Raw genomic sequence first — 15,544 nt, forward strand, 5'->3', positions numbered from 1 at the left:
CCCCCCCCCCCCCCCCCCCCTTCCCACCCAGCAACCTCGAGAGCCCGGGACCAGCCGTCAGGACCAGGCTATGCTGCTAGCTGACAGCTCCGAGGACGAGTTCTGATGAGACCCTTCCGGGCTCCTTTTGTCAGTAACCAACGGCAGATGCTCCTTTAAAGAAGAGGGTCGGAAAAGACCGCCATCGCTATGACTACCGCATCTCCAATCACCCTGGGCTGTTTGGCTATGACTCATCTGGTCCACAGAGTGCAACTGGTAATAGGGCACAATTTGCAACGGCTGCACAAAGGCCGGCTTTGCATACCCCCCCCTTTTCTAAAAGTACCAAGGTGAACACTTTTCTTGATGTTGTCAGGGCTGGCGTGATAAACTCTGACACAAAAATGTATATGAATGCTTGTATAAAAAAAAGAAGCATTAGCAGGGTATTGGATGAGAGTGCTGCTGGTAAACTGTTGGACCAGTAGGTGTTCTGTCAGGTAATAAAAAGGAGCTTTGGAAGAGTTACATCCATGTAAATATACACAGTAAAATGAGATTATCTTCAAGAAATTCAAAGAGCAAGATTTCCTCACATTTCAGAAACCTTCCCATACAATTCATTTCAACTAATGCGTCGTTTAAATGTGAATTTTGTGGAAATGTAAATGTTCTATTCAAAGGCATTTGTTCATAAAAATTACTGTGAGACGCACATGAAAAAATACCATAATCCTACAAAAGTATGTAGCATAAAACAGATTTTGATGTACAATATAACGAATATGAATTCATTCTTTTGCCACTTTAAGTGCATGACTACGGAGTCTATTCCCACTAAGACTACACAGGCCCGGTGCAGACTTCTTCCCGATGAACGCAGGGTTTACGCTGGCTGAAGAAGCACAAACATCAAAGACTAATTCATGTTTTCAAAAGTGTCTCGTGTGTGTTAATCTGGTTCAAACAAAGCCAACACGTCGAGCCCAACGTCCCATTGCTGAGATGTAACATGTCGTCCAATCAAATCCTTACGTTTGACGTAGAATCATTTCATAAAATCTACTGTGTTAGACAAACAAGGTGCAAGAAATATTTAACACTACTCATTTGAGCCATGTCTGTAACAACACGCAAAGTAGTGTCTTATGTTCAAAGAAAACATATTTTTGGTAACTTCATTGCCATCGGATACGGAAATGTATTGTACTGCCTGTTAATATGCAATAATACTGTTTTAGATTAAGTGTAATGTAAAATAGGACACTTTAGTCTCTTAATGTAGACAAGAAACATGTGATCTAATAAATAATTCTTTAAGATGTCCGATTGTGACTCTCTTATATTACGGTTGAAGCGTGCATTATGTTTGAAATGAAAACCACTCCAGACAGCAGACAAGATAACCCAGTTTACAACATTAAAAAAAATCAAATAATTTATTTCTGTGTTCTTTTTCCACATTAAATAAAAGCTTTCGGACATTTCCAGATCAAAATCAAGAGGGGACAGGGAAAACAGAAATCTGACATGCAGAAAAACCTTTTGCTCTCCCCTTTGAGAGTGCAGGAAGCCCCCATGGTTGGTTGTAGGGACCACAGGTCTTTGTAGTGCAGCATGACAGCCAAGACAAATGCTGTTTATTTGACCAGCAAACTGGTTTCTGGGGGAATTTATAATTGTAACACTAGAAATGTGGGATGGTAGATGTCACCCCTGGTGAGGACAGAGAAGGGGGGGGGCGCGGTTGTTAGAATAAGCTACCTGGGTAGCACAGAGGGACGTTCAGGAGGGACGAGGGGGGGATGAAACTGCCTCTGACATCTGTGAACACTGAACTGGCATGTCAAGTCAGAACTTATTACAAATGCATTGTCAGAGAGATGGAGAGCTGGGTAAAACAAGACCACGGGCCGTGGCTATGAACTGATATTGATGACGAAGCCCTTCAGTCTGTGATCATGAGCTAAACTGAGCCCTTCAGCTCTTTGTGACAGGCTGTAATGCCCGTATGGAACGGCCAGAGTTTCACAGGAACACCAACAAAAAAACAAACCGAAAATAACAGACACTTGTCCTTCAAAAATCTAAAACACTTCTTTATACCGACAGCTGGTTTGAAAGAACGAGTAATGTTCATTTTGTAAGGGGTGGTCTATCCATCAGCAGTCACTGTATAAAAAAAAAAAAAGAGAGAGACACAAGAGGAAAGATGATTTTAAACCTCCAAAATAAACCAGGAGTTTACACGGGGTGACAACTGAAATCTAAAGAGTGTCAGATGAGCAGTAGAGATAACAGTTGGTGTTCAGGGTCTAGGGTGTACGTATGCCCACTATGAAGAGCTCATGAATCTCGTTACACCACCGGACGGGCTTAAGTAGCACAGAAATTAAAATTAAAACCAAATCTGATTAATCCACCCAAACTGCCCCCTTCCCAACAGATGATTCACCCAAAAAAAAAAAAAAACATTCTCTCAATATATCCGTAGAATAGAATAACACTCATATACAAATCTGAAAGAAAGGTCATGTGATCACCGTTGTTCTAAATGCACACAGACTCAAACATACATACACAGGCTGTAGACCTCTACGCTCCCATTCAGTCCTGGGATGAAAGATGTCAGCTGGACCGCTGCACGGGGAAACAAAGCCATCACATGACCAAAGTCCTGTAGTGTTATTGATGGATCACTGAAACGTTTGACTTCCATGAATGGTTGCTGGAGACTTTCGTTTCTTCTCTGGTCAATATTTTAGAGCAGAACTGACTCTGTTAGTCCCACGTGGCAGTGTCCTGCAGTGCTTTCTACCCTGAATACTGGAGGCAGAATATGAGCATGCAGAATTCCAATTGCATAATTTGGAGTTTAGTTCGATCACAGCACTAACTCGAATCGTGGAAAGCTTTAAGGAGTGTGTGCTTTGTTCCCTCCTGGTGTCCTCACAAGGCTGGGACAAAACACAGCACCCCAACAGGGTGTGATTTTCCTGTGCGGGTCGCTCTAAAGAGAGGAATAGAAGTCTTACAGATCCACACCATTGTCTTAATAACAGGACATGCATGGGCACATTCATACGCGCGCACACACACACACACACACACACACACACACAGCAGCAGCAGTTTCCAAAGAAGTGCATCTGACCTTTGTTCATGTTACTTTCAAGAGGAAAAAAAACCCAGGTTGAAGCAAACATTCTTTGCCATAATAAGTGTGGACTGGGCCATGTTGGAGATCTCAAAATGTTGGCGAGGTTGGTCGTGCATCGAGTTCGGGCCCGTGGGAAGTGCATTGTGGACTCAGCCGGCTTATGAGCAGCGTGAGGTTATGCAGGTGTATATTAGAAGATCTAAAACTGAAAGCAAACAAAAGAATAAAATATGCTAAGAGTCTATTTTCCTTTTTTTTGTTTTATCAAGAGATAAACGCACACACACACACACACACACACACACACACACACACAGCATACTTAAACAGCATTCCAGCATATATAACACTTTGCCTCTGGTCTGGAGCCGAGGCTACGCCCGTTAGCGGGCTCGTCACTGCAGTTGTGGCTGAGAGCGCTGATGGATTGAGTGGCACTTGCAACAAGGAGAAACAGATGCATAATCTAAAAACAGAGTAAACTCAGATGGCTAGGACACATCTGACCACACCGTCATTGGCAAGGAGTCTCTTTGAAAGAGTCAATGTTCTCCTTTTTGGGGGAATTTTGCAGCGGCTGGCAGTGCACTCCGAGGAAAACGAGTTCTGATCTGCAATAATAGGAAGGGGAAAAATTCAAGTCCTCAGCCATACTGTCAGGGTTTGATGGTGAGGGATTATTGAAGGACACTGAAGCAAAAAGGGGGCAGATCCAGCAGTTGGGCCTAGTTCAGGTGCTAATGGAGTGATGCGTTTTCCATCACCTGCTCAGCACCAACTTGCTTACACCGAACACAGGGAGGGGTTCGGAGGGGTTAGCCTCAGACTGGGATAATCCACACGCACACTCGTCACCCTTTCCCCCGCACTCACATTAAAATAAATGCATGCACATCTTTACAGGCTTCAGTCCTGGAGGCGGAGGCAGGGGAGCTGCCACGCCATTCGACAGGAGGGAAAACGCCAACATACAAACAGTACGCACAATTCCCACCAAGCGTGACCCCGCGCAGTCCCAGGGAAACCACCCGAGCCACGTATACACGCACACAAAAACAAGCCCAAAACAAACAAGAACATGAGGCGTTACAAACACACAGTCATACTATAGCTTTTTCCGTCCCCACGACCAACTCACAAGGTTAAAAAAGAAACACAAAAAGAAACAACTATTTGTCACCCTAGTCTGTTTTTACTGCCCCGATGCCTTGGTTTCACGGGTTGTTGGTTGTTCTCCCCCGGGGTCTGCAGGAGGATTTGGTGTGGTGCCGTGTCCCCTGGGGGTTTCGGACGCACGTTCTCACTTAAGCTGCCTCACACCTAGTGTCCCGGTTCAATGTGGGGCCACACTCGCACCCCCCCTCCCCCCATTCCCAATCAAAGACAGTATCAGGGGCGCCTTCATGAGAACAGGACATCAGGTGGGATGTCAGTTCGTTTCTGCCTAAACAACAGTTGTTTAGAGGCCAAGGACAAAAAGAGGGTGTGTGTGTGTGTGTGTCTATGCATCCCTATATGCATACTCCTTATGTGTGTACACAGGTGTGTGTGTGTGTGTGTGTGTGTGATTGTGTGTGTGTGTGTGTGTATCTATAAGAGTGAAATGACCAGGGCAGAGCTGAGGCTGTCAAGCCGATAGCGTTCAAAGTGAACAGCACCCGCTGTCCGTCTTCCCCCGTCCCCTCGTCTTTCCTCTAGCGGAGCCACAGTTTGAGCCGCAGCGCGTCCACTCCGTTTAGGTAGTATCTGAACAGCCGCTTGTCTCTGACAAAACCCAAGTTCTCGTACAGCTTCAGGGCTGATTTGTTGGTGATTTCAGTCTCCAATACAACCTGGGGACACACAGATGGGACAAAATATAGAGTTGCATTATATTTGGCGGAGACATTAGGTTTCCATTCAAGTCAATGTGTGTATGACTGCGGAGCGGCTGTGTATATTGAAGCGATATTAACTAACTTACCATAAGAACTATAATTGTATTATTAAATATCTTTTAATTTCCCCACTGGGGATCAATCTTTTTTTTTTTATATCTAGAATCTGCGCCCAGCAGGCGCGACGTTTGTTGAATGTTCGACATTCATCCGTTTTTGCGGCTGTTACCTTCAATTGCTCCGTGCCAGTGATTTGATTTCTCCCACTTTTACGGTGTGTTGGAGAGCTTGGTAGAACAGATGTCGTGCAATTATGATGACCTCACGATCCTCAAATAGGACGATGCAGTTAGAGCGCAAAGAACGGAATATCTGTCCAACGCTCGTCGCTACAGGTGTTGTAAATTCTTTGTTTTCATTCGATTGCTGTAGAACTTCCAAACTGAAGTGCCCTAGTTACTACAGGGGAAATATTGGTGAAAAGTTAAAGTACATGGAAGCAGGAGTCATTTACTTTAGAGGCAGGTCACCGCCCTAACCCCTCTTCCTCCTCTCTCCCGTTAAACGGGAGTGGAGAGACATGAAGAGCTGGGATGGAAGGGGGGAGGATGGAAGTTTGGGGTGCGTTGCTTAGGCCAAACTGAACAGAGGCGTTCTGGTATTCTTCCGTTGCCTGGGTAACTAACCGGACAAGCAGGAGGCAGGACAGGATTCCATTATGATCATCTGGTTAACGATCCAAATCAATTGATATTCTGATGCGTCACACCTCCTCAATATTATATATTGCTACATATGGTTCTCATCAACAATTTGAAGCAGTCAGAGATATATATATATATATATATATATATATATATCTCTCTATATCTATCTATGAACTCCCCTTTTTATTGGATCAGCTCTTAAAAAAGACACCTCCTGAATGCAGTGGACTCTGAACACAACGGAAAAAATCACAAACAAAATCAACACCATAATAATCGATTAATATGCATCGATGCAGAATTGTTGAAAATATTAGCGATGGCTCGACCCTATCACGCACCACCCCCACCTCCACACAGTTGTTATTAGTGTGTAACCAGTCAAATCAAGGAGGACACGGAGGAAAACCAGAACAGAAAGACAAGGGCTCTTCAGAAGAGGTAGTTATCTTACATTTGATATGTCCTCTTTGTTTCCAAAGCTGAGTGTTGCTGTTGCTGGTCCGATACTATATTGCTTCCTGATACCGATTCTGATACCTGAACTAAGTACTGATCCGCTACCAGTGAAAAAGACATTTTATAATGTTTTAACAACGGCAGCATTGGAGGCAGACCATCTCTAGTTGCTTTCTCAGCGCCGACGTACTGTAAAAAGCAACACTTCAGCTTCTGCGTGCGAAAGACACAGGACCACACCATTTTGTAAACATAGCCATACTGAGAAATACAGAGCTTTGGGGAGATGACAGTCTTAATTAGCTTTGTATCGACTCATCGGGCAATGGCTTGATTGTAACGGACGTTATGAAACTAGAAAATAGACTGAGGTATAATCTAGTTGCGCGGCTGTGCATCCGATATTCAAAACCAATAAAGCTGCAAACTAATTGAGCCTGGAAGATAAGAACATCAGTCTTTAACAATGTATGGCATGCTGGCAGGAGTGTGAAACAATGCATGTGTATTGGGACATGAAGATAGTATGGGTGACCATTACAAGGAAACCTGTAAAACCATCAGTACATGTGTGTCAGGTTATAACGTTGGGTTGGAATCCACACAAAACAATGCATGCTGCCTTATCCACAGGCACCAAAGATGAAAGAAATGCAACTTGCAACACAGTTACAGTGTTAGAAGTTAAATACAGAATCTCATTTCCATCTCAAACCTCTGCCAAGTAGTCTGTAATAGAAGGAAAAAACTGAAAGGCTCAGAGCAGCTGAAGTTCTTAGTAGAAACTTAAATAAGTGAAGGCTGGCAAAGAAAACTGGTCCAGGAAATACTACTAGCAACTGATTTGATTTAGTTGATGCTCAAACTAAAACCAAGAACCAAATGTACACAGATGGTTTATTTCAATCAGAACAGGAACCTGCTGAAAACCAGTTTTTAAACTGAGTCAGGCCCGTTTATATTGTAAAGTAATGTTACTTTTTAACTCTCTTGTATGATAAATATGAATGCATAAATGAAAGAATGAATAACTTCTCTGTGTGTTGTAAAGTATTAGCCATATTTTTGAGTTTCCCCCTCTTTTTCTGTACTATTTGGTTTGGTAAATGCAAGACAGACCTCAAGTCTACTGCATATTCTAGCATTGTGAGTGAAGACTCTGGAACATGAATATCAGCTTATGAATATGTGGCAATGCCGGCTCAAAGCCTGTGCATGTTCGCATCAGCCCATATGTGTTTAACCCTTTTCTCAGAAACCTCAATATTCTCTGAATGTACTAAAGCCTGGGTGGAGAAATGATCTACGTTTCTTACCTCATCACAGTCACCCTCCACCATGGCATAGATGGCCTTCTTCACCAGATTAGTACCTATGACAAAATAGTATCAGTCAGTGATAGCATGCAAAAAAAAAAAGTCTTAATAATACATTTTTTTTAAATAACATTCCAACTGACTTTCTATTTGTCTGGCTTGATGTCTGGTAGTATAAGAAAGGCAAAAGGTAAACAATGTCACTAAAGGGTTAAAGTATATTGTTACAAATCCACTCAGAGTGAAAAACTTATCTAAATACTGCATTTGCATTAAGAGATTTGGTTGCAGTATGCAGAAGAAAACGCTGTTGCACAACTCGGTCTTGGCTCCACATTGTGAAAGGACAGAGTTTCATGTGTGTTCTGTTTGTTACACCCAGAGTCCAGATCTCACCGATGCTTTTCCTTCTGTGTTTTGAGTCCACGGCCAGCATGGCGATGTAGCCACGACGGAACATCTTCTTGTGCATGTCAAGCTTACATACGATGGCCCCGACACACTCCTGCTCCACCATGGCCTGTGACAGACACACAACAGTTAGGTCCTCCGTGTGTCTACTGAGCTGGTTGCTGAAAGCCAACAGTCCTGTCATCTCTGAGCTGACCTCTGACCTTTATTTCATGGCGCTTCCTCTTACGTTATATGCAGGCGTTCCAGACAAACAGGAACTGGGAAATTTACAACATTGAGGCTCGAAAGATATGCAAAGAAAGGAGGTTGTCAAAGTAGAAATCACTGACTGTTCACTGTTGGTGAAAGAGGAAACATCTGCAGACAGCACATTAGTCTCTACTTAAACTGGAAAGTAAAGGTTTTAAACCTTGGCTTGCTGCTACATATGATTAAACAAAAAGACCCTTACATTAGTGATGAACTATAAAGGGATAGTGCCATGTCAGTTCAACTTTTCTTGATTTGACAGCTATTAATTCCAACTGAAATTAAATATACTAACAAGGATCAAGGCTTTGTGATAGAAAAGTGGATATTCAAGCTACCAACAGATACAATACAATTTCCAAACCAATGTGCTCAGTGACAAATTCACATTAATGTGTAATCTGTCTGTCTGTCACAAAGCCACAAGTATGCAGTCACACCTTGCCCCAACAATGATATGCATCTGTAACCAAAGTCCATAGGCCAGGAGAGTGGCTCATACTTTATTTTGACTTGATAAACACAAGTTAAAGAGTGAATACAAGTATTTCCTGACATTGTGATGGTTTCAGTGTCACACTCACCAGAAAGCAGAGCTGCGGCCAGTTGTGGATGAAGTACCTGTAGGTGTAAATTGAATAAGGCTCAGACAAGTCCTTGGTGATTAGTCTCATGATCCACGGCATTTGGAGCTCGGACTCGTAGCGGACGTAGCGAATGCCGTGGTTGTCCTCTTCCACTCGGCCGGGAGAGCTGCTCAGGTCGAGCCGGGCTAGCTCAGCGGCGGGCGGCTGCTGCGGGTCAGCGAGGCTCTCCTCTCCGCCGGGCCCGGCATCCGGCGGCTCAATGCTGGGCGGTCTCGGTGGCTCCCTGAGGTCAAACCCCTCTTTCCCCTCGTCCCCGAGGTGGCTGTAGGCCGCCTCAGTTCTTGTAAAACCCGGCATCCCGTTCATGCTATTGTTAACTAGGGGAGAGTGACTGCCGTTTTTGGAAAAAGGGCTGTGGCCTCCATGTTGGCAATGCTCACTATTGTGTCTAGCGGCAGGAGCATCCTCATTGCTGCCGCTGCTGCTGCTGCTGCTACTGCTGTCACAGTTGTCAGCGGACGGTCTCGGGTTGTCAGGCCGGTTTCCTGGGTGTTGGTGGCTGTCAGCGTCCTCTAAGGGGCAGGCCAAGCCGTTTAGCTGCTGCTGCTCTCGGGCTTGCATTTTAAGGTGCAGCGCCGCCGGGCTAGCTCGCGCTAGCATGTTTTTTTGCTTCTTATTAACCGACCTATTGCCGTTTACCGGCTCCGACGTCTTCCCTTTACCGGCGGGTTCACAGTCCTCCTTGTGACAAGCCGACTCTCCGTCTTCCACCGCCGGCTCCGCGCTCCCAGCCCCGGGGAAAGGAGGAATTTCAGCCGGGGATGAAGGCAGTGCGCTACTAGGCCCAGGCGGCACTGTGGCCATCCCACCGCATTAAGGTGGAGATTCACGCTTGGAAAACGTTGAACACAAGCTCATTCACAAGGCGAACGGCTGTACAATCAATAAACAAGTCAGTTCACCGAATATCGCATAAATCCGGGGATTTTGAGGCGGTCACGTATCCGCTGGCGACGTTTGTCGCTGCTTTCTCCTCGATTTCCCTGCTGCCGGAAAGTGCTGTCGCAGCAAACGCCATTGCAATCACAGCAGACAGCGACGTTTTACGACAGTGGTGGAACGCATGACAGATGCCGTTTTTTCAGACACTAGGGCAAATTAGCTAATGTAATGTGCCTAGCACTTCAATAAAGTAATTTCCTCTCTTTAGTCGATGTAGTTTGAATGATTTTTATTTATTATATAAATGTTCACTCTATTGTATTAACAGAAGATACGAAGCAAGGATGTGGACACAATCTCTAAAGTAATCTCAACTTTATTTTAAACCCTTAAAAAAGTGGAAAGTGTTCTTTTCTTCTTTATAGGATTTCATAGGATTTTCAGAAAAATAAAATAAAATTTAATCATTGACAGAAGGAGCTGCATAGTTAATTTCACTTCTGCCGAAATATATTTTATTTTGCTTTTATTTTATACCTATTAGAACTTTATGTAAACCTTCCATATTTGAATGTGTAGCCCAGCCTGGTAGGCTCTGGGTGTTGGTACACTTTAAATTGTGAAATTGTCTTAACAATGAAAGTATAAACGCGATTTCCTACTGAAAGGTTCACAGCCCTGTAAATCAAAGAGCTGTTGACTTGTCTCTTCCCAGCAGAGGACGCCAGCTTGAGGATTTATTTTGATATATAATTTCCTTTTCCAGTTTCTCCAGTAGATGTCACCAGTAGTTACATTTCATTGGCCTTTTCTCACCTGTTTGCTTTAAGTTTGTTTTGAGGTAGCCTATATGCTTTATCTCCAGTAATATCCAAATAGTGAATCTTAATACTTTCACTCCATTACTTTCTGGAGTTAAGTATAATATTGTACTTTTCACTTCACCACTTTCTGTAGACAAAGTTGTGTATTCAAGACTGCAATAGTCACGCCATTTAAACCATGCTTTGCATTTTCCTTAACAGTAAGTGAACGGAGACTGAAGTAACTGTTAACAAGGTTTCTGACTAAATCACTGCAAGTTTCTTTTTCCACATTACGGGCAGAGCATATATTATATTTTGAGTTAAAACAACAAGTACAAATGTACACGCTCCGTTTGCCCCTGACATGTTTCTAATCTCTGAAAGATCATATTTTAGACAGTTACAATTGTCATAACATCTGTTTTTCAAAAGATCCATTTTAGGAATGAGTTATCCATTAAACCGTCCATTACATATGTGTATGGGTGCATAGTAGTAACATATTACAATATGTTACTACTATGTTGTTAATACGTTTTTCTTTTAATAAAACAACATTTAATGTGAGACATCTCTTAATATTCAACAGGAGAGGAAAGAAGAAGTACTTTTCTGTTGATGTTGTTCAACTATGTAAGAGGTTTTAAAAAGAGAACCCTCCCTTCCCTCTCGGCGCTGACCTTAAAAAAGCAGAAACATGAACAAAAACACAAAGAAACTAAAAAAATAGTAATAATTTATCAGGGAAATGTCTTTCTGTGCAACGAACCACATACTGGGCCTACCTCTCCCTGCAATATTGGGAGCATTACTGTAAATGGAAGAAAGGAGGGAAAGTATGGTGAATATTTGGGATTCGTCTGTAGCTGTTTAATACTTAGAGCCATACAATAAACTAAAATACATACATTTTTCAAAGCACGCAACTGAAGTCTGACTTGACCAATAGCCTAAAAGACTGAGACAGCACACCAATCCAAGTTTATCTGCAGGGTGGTGTAGCCTCTGGTAAAGGATGCAGAGGGTCGCTGGTTCAAGTCCCAGCATGGACCCGGGGACGGAGTGTGGACCGGTAGCTTGAGAGGGGTCCGTTTGCCTCGTGAAAAAAAATTGAATTTACCCTCGCAGGATTAACAAAGTATTCCTTCCTCCGTCTTCTAGGTGGCAGTGTTGCTCTGTTGTGTCCTAGTGGAGGTGGATTTGGAAAAAAATACATTGTGTGGACTTCAAAAGTCCAATAGTACTGCAGTATTTCCTATACAAAGTAAGAGAATAACATGCTTCTATTGAGCCATAGACATGTAGATAGATAGATAGATAGATCTATGTCCTATATTCAGCTATTATGAACATGTGTGTGCTTGATGTGTGGAAAGAGAGAGTCACATTTTGTTTGTATGTTACAGGGAAAGAGACGGCGAGACAGACAGGGAGAGAGACGGCCCTTTGAAAGCTAAGCCTTGGGGCTGGGAACTCTCTGAAGAGCTGGAATCAGACATGCACAATCAGTTCCCCTCTTCAAATCTCCTTTACAGGCCTATCTACTTGAACAGGCTTCTCTTAATTACTTTCTCTATCACTTAGCAAGCTGTGCCTGGGACTAGGAGCTGCAGCGTCTTGCCAAAGACACTTGGCTGGTTCGAACCCATATTTATATATCTTCTTTCTTACAATCCTGTCCCGTACTTTCCTTTTCTCCTCCCTCCTCCTCCTGCTTTCATTCTACGCTGCTCTTGTCTCTCCGTGGCTCTCCCCATCCTGTCTGTACCCTTTCCCAAATATCTCCGGGGCATCAGTTGCATCATGTGACTGGTGCGCTTGTGATTACAGCAGTTGGCAACCATACTCATCTGTGAGGAAGAATCCAAAATACCTCATAAAACAACAGCATGTAAAGGAGTATGCGGCCAGTGTGCGGCTCAGGACAACCCAGGCTGACAATGACACCCAAACACCCTTCTCCTACAACACTCTCTCCGTCTTTTCGTGCGTCTGAACCGGTCTCAAGGGCTGGAGGCCAAACTTTTTCCTCCCTCTCTCCTACTCCTGCCTGTCCCGTTGGCTCGCTCCCCTTACTCCGCTCAATTCCCTGTGTCCTCCTCCTCCTTCTGGTTTTTCTGTCTGGCGTCTGCTCTACTAGAGCTGTATTTAATTAGTTTCTCTAGGGTTAATTAGGGGCTAAAGTTAGGGGGTCGAACCAGAACAAAAGCGGGTCAGGCTGGACGGATGCAGGTGCTCCCATGTGGTTGCCAGATTCCACCGTTCAGATTAAGATGGCTGTACATTGTCTAGAGTATTTTTTTTTTGGGGGGGGAGCAGACACACCGGTGAATCGCAGGGCATGTTTTTTCACCACACATGGGGTGGCAGCTCCTTATACAGCATCATGCTGGCATCATTGTGTGTAATATCTGATACATTTCAACATCTTTTCTTTGGGTTTTCTCGCAAGAAACTGCTTTATATTCATGTGATTTCAACGTACTTTCATGTCCTTTTCCCTCTCATACATTACACTGGCACACATCACACAGAGCTGATCTAATGTATGGTGTGTTTAAGTGATGTCTTTGCCAGTCTGTTTCAAGGTGCTGGGCTGTGCGTTCGCTCTCACATCGCCCCTAGCACTCAGTGCCTTTTTTCATCTACGAGTGGCACTTTCCTTTTTGCATTCTTCGTTGGCTGTGTAGAATGAGAAACATGTGAGGAGGACATCAAATGACCAACCAAGGCAAGTGAAGTGTACATAAAATGGCAATTCAAGCCTGTGAAGTGCACATGTGTTGTTTAAATGCAGTGATCATGTAATTGAAACAAATGAAAACAGCAGATATGAGTGTAGAAAAGCTTCAAGCTGCAGCACTTTGAAGGTACCTGTTTACATGTTGTACTTTTGGCATGTATTTACATACAATACAATACTTACATACTTACAATTTTGAAACATATTAAAGTGGCTGACTGGAGCTTTTTATTAATAGATGTACATGACATGCTTTTGCGTAACTTTGCTTATAGAGAAGAGCGAGAAGAGTCAAAAGAGACACAATTTGACCTTTTCTCCTGTCCTGTGGAGATGAAGAGGGACCAGATGAACTGATACGAGAGGAGAGAGAGGATGAGGAGAGGAGAAAGAGGGCATCTCTGGCACGGCTGGAGCCCCTCAGTGTGTGAGGGTCCTGGGGCCCTTTAGACAGGCGCCAGCCCAGCAGGGAGGCAGAGACAATCACACAGCACCAGAATCAATGCACAGAGATGGAGGGATGGAGGGAGATGAGGAGACGCGGAGGAGAGGATTGAGGGGGGGTGGATGCTGGGACAAAGTGCACAGTTGACAAAGGTGGAGGACACGACAAGGAGAAGAGCAGACATGTCCAGGTGGAGATGGAAAGATCTGGCGAATATGAGAGACGAGTTGAAAAGAGATTGAATGGAGAGAGAGAGAGAGAGAGAGAGAAAGAAAACGACAGCGTAGATGAAGAGGAGGTGAGAGGAGATGGAGTAAAAGGAAGAAAGAGAAAGCTAGAGAGAGATAGCATATATTCCCTCTGTAACAGTCTTTATCACCAGCCCAGATCGTGGCGTATGAACAGTGATCCAAGTCAACCATCTGCTGAGGCTAGATAAGCCTGGGAGAGCTGGGCATTGAGCTGTCACTCAGGGAGGAGCGCAGGAAAAGAAAGAGAGGAGGGGAGAGAGAAACAGAAGAGAAATAAAGAAGGGGAAGAAAGATCGAGAGGCAGGGATGAAGGAAGGGGTCTGCGCAAGGTAGGAAAATTCAAAGGAGAAGATATGGAGACTGGAGAGCAGCCGTCTCGTTAAAGAAAGACTTAGCGTCAAATCGACGTCCAGCCCTGTCCTTCCCAGTCTCAAAATAATCCTTCAGCTAATGAGAAGAACAATAAAATGAGGCTGTTTATTGGTTTTTGTTTCCGTCAACCCCCTCCACACACACAAACATGTACACACACTCTTGCACAGACACACACACATCCCCTCAGATCATCTCTCCCAGTCATGCTGCTTGTGACATGAGCCTGTTTGTTGTTCATTTTCTGTCAAAGTACAAAAAACAGGCCGTTTACTGTTTTCATTTTCCTCAAACAACTCCACAATACACACACACACACACACACACACACACACTATAATGGCTAAACCAGTGTGTGTGGGGGGTTGTCTCAGTTGATTAGACACCTGTACTGTTGGTGTGATCCTCAGAGTGGAAGATAGTTTCCTAGTTGATTAAGCCTATGTCCAGGTGATTAAGTTAAATCCCCTTCTTAACCACTTTGCATAACTATGAATGCCATTATTATCCTGCACGTGTGATAGAAAGAGAGAGAAAAGTTTAACTTTCCATATCGGGTGATTTGTTTCATCCCAATTTTGTGTTTTTAAGATCCAATACATTCAATCCAGTACATCCAATGCCAGCTCAACATTTTTGGATCATGTGTGTTTGTGTTTATAGTGTGATACGGTGGTAGTACGGGGGCCTGAATTAAGGCCGGGAGGGGGGTCAGGCCCGGGAGTGGGGGTTAGGAGGGGATTAGCTGAGGCCAGTTGGATCATTTTACAGCCGGAGGACCCCCACCCCCCGCCCTCACCCTCTGCAGTCTCCTGGACAATGAGGATTAAACTCCTCTTGTTCCTCAACTCCGAAAAACGGCAGGACGACAAAGACACTATTCCTCCCGGGTCCCCTGGCTGTGGCTGGGAGCTGAGCTGAGACGAGGAGGGAGGGAAGGAGGGAAGGAGGAGAGAGGAGGAGGAGGGAGGCAGGAGGAGGCAGGGGGTCCATCATAAAATTAATCCTTTCACAGTTTCCTCTGGGTGCAAAGTGAGATATGAGGCAGACATGTCTAATGAAACGCTACAGTCATCTAAGGGCGCAGCGATAAAAGCATATATTAAACTAATGGAGCTTGTCATTAGTGCCTCTGTTAAGCGGATCGAGAGGGTTGTGCTCTCTGGTGATCTGCACGGAAGATTAATCAATACCAATAAAACGCCACCTTCCCACATTCTCCCATTTCAGTTGC

The 15,544-nt window shown here is 44.1% G+C and overlaps 2 protein-coding genes across 4 annotated transcripts in view; one reads left to right on the forward strand and one right to left on the reverse strand.

The window, feature by feature from the left end:
• The window catches only part of LOC117961335, a 7,686-nt gene extending 6,380 nt beyond the window's left edge, over window positions 1-1,306 (forward strand). For all 3 annotated transcript variants that reach the window (XM_034899915.1, XM_034899913.1, XM_034899914.1), the window contains exon 8: window positions 32-1,306. In XM_034899915.1, the coding sequence (XP_034755806.1) occupies window positions 32-106 (75 nt within the window). In that variant the 3' untranslated portion in view covers window positions 107-1,306. The remainder of the gene's footprint in view (window positions 1-31) is intronic.
• Window positions 1,307-4,377: 3,071 nt separating this feature from the next.
• Window positions 4,378-9,852, reverse strand: naa30 (N-alpha-acetyltransferase 30, NatC catalytic subunit). The gene is made up of 4 exons (XM_034899934.1): window positions 8,749-9,852; window positions 7,898-8,021; window positions 7,502-7,557; window positions 4,378-4,974 (listed from the first exon to the last, which is right to left on the reverse strand). Exons 1-4 carry the CDS (start codon window positions 9,613-9,615, stop codon window positions 4,837-4,839), a joined length of 1,185 nt encoding a protein of 394 aa, XP_034755825.1. The 5' UTR covers window positions 9,616-9,852; the 3' UTR covers window positions 4,378-4,836.
• Window positions 9,853-15,544: the final 5,692 nt, after the last annotated feature.

This window comes from Etheostoma cragini, chromosome 18 (assembly GCF_013103735.1).
Source record: "Etheostoma cragini isolate CJK2018 chromosome 18, CSU_Ecrag_1.0, whole genome shotgun sequence".
NCBI lineage: Eukaryota > Metazoa > Chordata > Actinopteri > Perciformes > Percidae > Etheostoma > Etheostoma cragini.

Coding starts and splice junctions, on each gene's coding strand:
- naa30 (XM_034899934.1), bottom strand. CDS start 9,615: ATGGCCACAGTGCCGCCTGGGCCTAGTAGCGCACTGCCTTCATCCCCG. Junction 8,022..8,748: donor GGCCGCAGCTCTGCTTTCTG/GTGAGTGTGACA, acceptor TGTCTGTCACAG/GCCATGGTGGAGCAGGAGTG. Junction 7,558..7,897: donor ACACAGAAGGAAAAGCATCG/GTGAGATCTGGA, acceptor ATTTTGTCATAG/GTACTAATCTGGTGAAGAAG.